The 8,099-nt window shown below is 31.3% G+C and overlaps 1 protein-coding gene across 1 annotated transcript; it reads right to left on the reverse strand.

Moving 5' to 3' along the window:
- Positions 1-439: 439 nt before the first annotated feature.
- On the reverse strand, positions 440-7,262 carry LOC123710359 (WW domain-binding protein 11). The gene is made up of 10 exons (XM_045662189.1): positions 7,062-7,262; positions 6,866-6,991; positions 6,508-6,605; positions 6,149-6,295; positions 5,534-5,647; positions 4,728-4,880; positions 3,888-4,162; positions 3,473-3,600; positions 1,354-1,611; positions 440-676 (listed from the first exon to the last, which is right to left on the reverse strand). Exons 1-10 carry the CDS (start codon positions 7,123-7,125, stop codon positions 468-470), a joined length of 1,572 nt encoding a protein of 523 aa, XP_045518145.1. The 5' UTR covers positions 7,126-7,262; the 3' UTR covers positions 440-467.
- Positions 7,263-8,099: the final 837 nt, after the last annotated feature.

The following is an 8,099-nucleotide window of genomic DNA, read 5'->3' on the forward strand; positions in this document are numbered from 1 at the left end:
TGGCAACTTATATCGAATGCTAGTTTAACTAATATTTATTATTACATTTACTATCTAAACAATGATGACTCGGCTACTAAATTTAATATTGACGACTGATTTAAGAATGGCCTTTTACTTATAAGTCTGTGATGCTCATATTTTAATGTAAGTTTGAACTTACACTTAATAATTCTTTGACCATACATCACAATTCTAGTGTTAGCTACTATGTTTTAAAGTTTAATTGAAGTAAGGTTTCATCGTCTATATATTTTACCTCTCAGCCCACACACACACATTGTTTAGTGTACCTGCATACCGTTAGGTCTACCCTCCATTTATTCATATAGGTAACAACGTACACTTATGAACAACAAAAATGAAAGACATAATGCTTCTAATTTAACATTTACTGTCAGTTCTCAGTAACCCAATTCCTCATAATAAAAAATAAAAGTCAAAAATCTTTTAATATTTATTTAATTCTATAATAGTCCTTCCATTTCCTTCATGAACTGCATATAAGCGTCATCTTTGGTTGGCACTTGTTTTGGCAATTCAGCCCTATGTATTGTTGCCTTGATCTCGGTCTTCGTCCTTTTATCTTCACGTTTGACACGCAACGCTGAAGGCACAAATCGCGTGACATCCGCTGACAAATTCCGGATTTGGGGCTTCGCACTTATTGTTGCACCTGGAAAGATGTTTTATATATAGTCAACAATATCGAAATCAATATGGACAGCTTAACAGCTCTAGGTGCTCATCCAAGGTACAGGTGTTCACACCCTGAAATCTTTCGTGAGTTCCGTATATCAAAATCCAATACATTATTGTCGTACGGGAGCCAGACTTGGCGCTTAGTTTCGTTTCTGTATATTAGGGTAAATGAAAATTTTCTAATAAAAACTTCTAGCATTTAATATTTTCAGGCCATCTGTCGTGAACTAATAATTAATTGGAGTAAAACGTGTTACTTAACTAGTAAGTCGAAACTTAGAAGGTGAATTATTTTTATCATAAATCCAACTATATTTTATTATTATATCAAATAAACCATGGCCAACAATTATTTCCATAACCAACAATCCCCAAACGCTCCGTAATTAGATCGACGTTGGGTTGTAAAAAATAAAAAGCACTACAAAAATATAACAATTAACAATAATAATATATTATTTTTACATTTAATATGTCTGAATCTGTTGATTGATGTCTGTTTACGATTTTAGAACTATAATTAATCTTTAACGTTTGTTTCGTAAGACTTGCGAATAATTATTGAAGTGAAGTAATTGTAAGCGTTTTGGCAAATCATCTATTGACGTCACTGATTCTAATATAAAACAATACTATATAAATAATACTTACTTTGTGACGCATCCTTCTTCTGAATCAGTTGAGGGGCAGCCGTCAGTACTGATACATGTGGCGGTGGGGGCACTAACGGTCTCATGAGCCGCGGAGGAGCACCAGGGGGAGGCCCAGGCGGACGTAACGGCCGACCGGGGAGACCGGGTGGGGGTCCAGGGGGCAACACAAGGGGCAGACCGGGCGGCGCTGGAGGCACCCCAGGTGGAACACCAGGAGGTGCACCGGGAGGAACTCGAAGCATTGGGGGACGTAGACCTGAAATAGCAGTTTTGGTTTAAAAATTATTCTTAAGTAATAAAAATATATTTTTGACAAATTAAACTAAATTACTTAACTCAAACTAACTTTTTTCATATATCGTATATACATCGTTTGAATGGTTTGATTGTTATAAATTTACAGTTTATATGTCACTGGCCTTAGTATATATATATGTGTGTTAATGATTTAATTATGTTCGACGTCCTGGTGGATAGAAAAACTGTGTACAGTTTGTGTTTCCACCACATCAACTTCCTTTATATTAAGTTCACTTATATCAGCAATAATAATATTGAGATGTTTATGTACATATTTTGTTTTTAACTATCCCTTTGTTTACTTTTGATGTCTTTCTTTATTTTTTCTCGCGTGTAGTTTCCCAACCTTTTACTTGAAACCGGCATAAAGTCAAAACTATTGCCATAATGTAAAAAGAAATACACTCATATACGTTGACAGTAACGATGTTAAACTAATTATAAATTTACATTTACTACCAGTTCGCAATTCAAGGGCGTAGAGCGGGCAAGAAGAACTGGCAAGAAACTCTCCGCCACTCTTATTAATCTACAAGTCTTGAGTTCATACAAATCGTTTGAACTGTAGCAAATCAATCCTAAGGATTAGGATCATTTAAATATTCGTCAAATTTATAAAAAGCTAAACAATATTATCACAATAATAATGTGGTTAGGTTAGACCAAATGTTTTGTTTTTTTTATTTTTTTTATTTATTTATTGTAAAAGTGTACTTAATATAAAGGAAGTTGATGTGGTGGAAACACAAACTGTACACAGTTTTTTTATCCACCAGGACGTCGAACATAATTAAATCATTAACACACATATATATATATACTAAGGCCAGTGACATATAAACTGTAAATTTATAACAATCAAACCATTCAAACGATTTAAAACTGCACGTAAAACGTCATAAACAAATCTAAACACTGACGCGCCATAGATAGCCGATGCAAGAAACCTGTTCTGCTGAAAGATGTTCTTGTCGAGAATTCTCATTGTTTATTACTGTTATTGTTTTTTTTTATCTTTTAGTTTCAGTTTTTATTAATTTTTATTAAAAAAAAAATTTGTGGCTGTTTGTTTAGTTTTTTTCCTTTGATATATTACTTATGTTCTAATGTAATTGATGTGTATGTGTTAAATTTGAGATGTCATATTTTTTTGTATTTTTTAGGCATACACATTGTTTTAGTACATTCTAAACGGTCAGACAGATAGTTAAACATTTTCGACGCTGCTTTATTTGAATCAAAATGCAAGCGACTTGATTGAATATCGATTCTTAATTAACTCTCTAGAGATTCAAGTAACTCTCTGATTTAACTACTTTACTGTGACATATATATAAATAAAAAATAGTATTAATTTAAACTAATACATAAACTAAAGAATTTATTTTATAGAATATACTTATTTTCATTTATATCTTGCTTAGATTAATCGTGGGGGACTTATAAAAACATAATAGTACTTTTTTTATTCTTACATATATTACTTATTGCTCAACCCTAAGGCAGTGCATTCAAATCACGGCTGAATTAAAGGACTTTTCTTTCTGTCTCTCGTAAAACATCGCAAGGAGTCTTAGGCGTATATTTTAGAACTTTAATCAGGGTAATTCTGATGAAATCTAGACTTGACTAGAGATGTTGAAACTTTTTTTTTATAAAGTTTGAAATATTTGACAGCAACACGACATCGTGACTCGAGATATGAATTACAATATAGACCCATAAATCGGCACAGAGTGCCTGAAAAACGATCTGGCAAGACTGAGTTGTAGCGCCAGTTTTGTTTAGCTGGAAGGGAAAATTACAGGAAGCTGTACCTGGCATTAACGGTGGTGGTATCATGGGCCGTACTTCCACCCCTGGTGGCTCCACGTCGACTGAGTTCTCGGGTTCACTGTCAGAGTCACTATCGCGACCGGCTTTAGTCCGCTTAAGTGCACTCAACCTGTAAAAATAAATAATAAAAAAATATGTAAACATTAAATAAATAAAAAGTAAATTAGTTCATGTAAATGCTTTTATATGCTTTAATATTATAGGATGTTATTTAAATAGCCATAAAAAAATCAAAATTAATAGAGATCAAACTATTTCTCATTTCAAATTCCAAAACAATAATCTCCAGACCCCGAAGCTATTCCAACCCCAAATAAACTAACACAGGCAAATAGTTGTAAATAATGTTAAAAATTAATATGATATTGTTTAGAAAATGCTTTTAAATGTATATACCGTGCATTCAAATCAGCAGCTCTATCTCTCTCTCTCTTTCGGTGAACCTCTTCCATCTCTTTCATAAAGTCATCAATATTCTGCCCAGAGAGAGCCAACATTCGTTGTTGTAGAGATGTGGGCTTTGGTGCAGCGGCAGCACCGGGGGCTCCAGGGACCCCAGGGGCATCAGCGATACCAGTAGCGTTTTGGGCACCTGGAGGGATTGGGCTGGGTGGGCTATCCTCATCCATTGCTTCGCCGTCAACATCTTCTGTCTGTCGCTTTTGTATGAACTATATAACCAAATAGTTTAAGAATATATTGAAATATGACAATTAAGACAACACATTAAGACGTGTCAATCAATCAATCAATGATAGTATAAAATGTTTGGTTAGGTATTTTTTACTTATACAATCTCCATATACTCTATGTCAAGCTCTCTAAAATATAAAATTACTCAAATTTGTTTGTTTGGTAGTAAAAATATTTATTTGGTCAAAATTAAGCAACACACAAAAACACAATAAGGGTTCTAAGATATTCGCTTCGATTTCTGAATGTAACCATTTAACTAAAAAGGGCTCCAGCTTTAAGTTGCTGTAACCAACAACATAAGTTTTCTGTGGTGTTTGATGTCACAAAGCAACATTTCATTCCTACGACAAATCTGTTTCATTTCTTAACTATTCACTTTCCCTAAACTAATAATTCACACACACAGAAGGTATGGTAAGATTCACAAACAAGACAATGCAAAATATGACCCCCGTATGTCAAAGTCCAATATGCTTTTAACATACAAGAGTCACACTCTTTTGTTTTTTAAACTTAGATACGCTACAGCTTATAGCTTACATTAATTCCCGGTGGTCCGTCATCAGCAACGTCAGAGAAACGTATGGTCTTCTTTTCAGATATGCTTAACTTGACAGCCTCAGCGAGTAACAATCCATAATCAGGTGGTGGACCTGGGGGAACCCCTGGGGGCTCTACACCTGCTGGTCTTTCCTGAAAAGTTTGTTGAATCTTCAGTTAAAGTTGACAAAATAGTTTATGTTGTCACTAAAAGATGTTCATTAGTAAATATTATAATCCCCAAACTATTAACTATTAATAACTCCTACATATGTCGCAACAAGTGTTAAGAATACTTAATTTACCTCTGAAACTATATAAAAAACTTACACTTGTTTATATCTTCTATATGATTGAGAGTGAAAAATAAATATTCGTTTTTTTGAGTCTAATCTCCTATTCAATTTTAATTAGATTAAATTTTGCATTTAACTTCCCTAGATTGCTTGGGGTTGGAAGACCCATTTCTAAGAAGTTCCATTTCTATATTTATTACATTAATAATTGAACATATTTGCATGTGAGTTTTCTAAGACATTTAACCAATAACAATTGTCTAGATGGAAATTAAACCAGTCAATTAAAGTTAGTAATGCGTTTGTTTTTATGGCTATTTCCATATAAAAGATAACATTCTTTACATTTAAATAGATTTCAGATATTGCAAAGTGGTACAAATTAAGTCCCCGTGGCATTCATATAGTAGTGATATTTTGAATAACTTGACATATAGCCTCTATGACATTATAATATAAAAATTGTTTGTGGCTTTGTCTTTGAACTAGTAGTATAAAATAAATACATACTTTATATGCAGAATCCTTCTTTAGAATTGGTTTCATAGGTACACTTGGATGTAATGTATCAGCTGGAAGTGGTATTTGTAATGGCAAGTTTCCATAAATCAAGTTATCAGGGACCTGTAATAATGTAAATGGTTTAAGATTTATTGTAATTGACTATAATAATGATTATTCAGGTGTTTTCATTAAAATAAAAAAATAATTCTCTGAACTGATTTTGTGTTTCATTCCTTTTTGACTAAATAACAAGATAGTACAAGACTTCAATTTTTTAATAGGTGTAAAGCTATATATATTATTAAAGCTATATTTATTACATAACTAAATTGGACTCAAAAATTGGTTTGTATACCATTTTTTTTACTATATATGTAGTTATTATTACTTAAAGAGAAACTTCATGCTTACCAACACTTACATTATACAACTTTACTTTAAAATAAAAGTAATGTTTATAGGATTAAAGTAATAGACTTGAAAATACCTATGTACTGTTGAGTGACATACACAATAGTAATTGATATATATTTTTACTGCCTCCATTTAAATATAAAATTTATATGAACTATACTTATTTTTTTAAATTAAAATTTAAAAACTATAAAACATAAAATTTACCTGTAGTGTTGGTAAAGGAATATCATCAACTTGCACTGATTGTGCATGTTTCACAGATTCATAATAAGATATCAAATGAGCTCTTCTTTTCTCATACTCTACTTCTTGACGTTTTAAGTCAACCCACTTTTCTGGATCATCCTTGTACTACAAACACAAAGAAAAACAACTAAATTAATTATTTGTATATCTTTAATTCTAATTGATAATAGAAATAATAACAGCTTTATAGAAAATAGTCTATAAAGGCAATTAAGATTCTCCTCACTCTCCAGTATGAAACAAAAGAATTAGGACCATCTGTACTATATAAAGATGTAATTTAATTAACTAAGAATGAACCTGTCATGATTACTTACATACATCTTTAACACCCTATCAAATGTTTCCTTTAACTTTTTTCTCTTCTCTTTCAACACTTTTTCATTCAGCGGCGAGGGTTGTAATACATTATATTCTGTAAGTTAAAAAATTACTTTCATATTACATATAATCTCTTATCATAATAAAATATTATGTATATCTAGATGATGGATAAACCATTATTACTGAGAATTACAAAAACAAATCTATTCACATCAATATGACTTACTAAGGTGGTAGAGTTTATTTTAACTACACTGATGCAATACAATTTAAAAAGAAACTAAGCCAATTTAGATAATACATTAGTTTCAATATTGATTATAAAAGTGTATGAATAATACTATTAAGTACCCATTTCATCGATTTTTTGTAGCTCATCCAGAATCTGTGTGGGATCTTTCATTTTGAGGACTGCTGCCCTGACCATTTGTCGTTGTCGTTTATTCTTCTTCAGTTCCTTCTTTCGTGCTTCCTTGCCTTGAACACAATACAAATAAGTTGAATAATTTGTTTATAACCAACAGAATTATGAGATGCTTATACTTACGAGCTTGATCCGTGGGATTCATGTATTTACCACTCTTGGTGGTATTTATTGATCGTCGACCCATTTTGATTTGATATATTTAAACAGTATAAGAAATAAAATTTTATTCGCTTTCAATATAATAACAATTTTTATCACATTTATTTGCAAACTCCTAGCTTATAGCTCCATCTCCTTCACAGACTAGGTAGAAATACAGCTTTCGGCAGATCGTATATGACAACCCACGGAGTAGAACGGTACATATTAATTTCAATCGACGTTTGAATATTATTGTAGACTGTTTAAATTAAATTTGTTATCTGTCATTATTTCCACAGACTAAAATTTAATTTTTGTAATCAATTATTATTTTGTCGGGCAATATCTTCTTACAACGCTGTTTAAATATATTGCGCCAAAAGTCCTAAAGAATGTTTCTTAAAATAGATAATAAATAAAAATATATATAGAACGATTTTTTTCTTTAACCGTCACTAGGTAGATTATTTGTAATGTTTAAATGTTGTATTATAAAATAATAGTAGGTATGGATTGAACATTGTCTTTGGTTTTCACACGTAATACCATTTGGAGAAATTATATTTATCGGATATAAACGAGAATTTATTAGATTATTAACATAATTCAATTTGAATTTGTAGAACAGTTATATTTGAAGTATATTATTAAAATGACAAATACGGATGTATGCATCATTAGATTCTCTACTGAAAATTATTTAAATCTTGAGTATTCAGTAATCACAATTTAATAAAAACTTCGGAATTCCTTTTAATTTTTATTCTAATAAAGTATAATATTATTGCCTTTACTATAATCTTGTATCGTAATCAAACATATAAAATCAGTTATCTATAGGGTACGAACGTACAACAACAATAAAAGGTTTATTACTGTATTTTTTGAATACATATTCGCCGTCTCATTGTAAGCTATAAAAACATACGTTGTGGCTTTGGTGGTAGAAAGCAAGTCTACATCAAATCTACTGAATATCTATTATATATTCTAGTTTTGCTAGCACTGCGTCTGCCT

This window comes from Pieris brassicae, chromosome 5 (genome assembly GCF_905147105.1).
Source record: "Pieris brassicae chromosome 5, ilPieBrab1.1, whole genome shotgun sequence".
Classification (NCBI taxonomy): Eukaryota; Metazoa; Arthropoda; class Insecta; order Lepidoptera; family Pieridae; genus Pieris; species Pieris brassicae.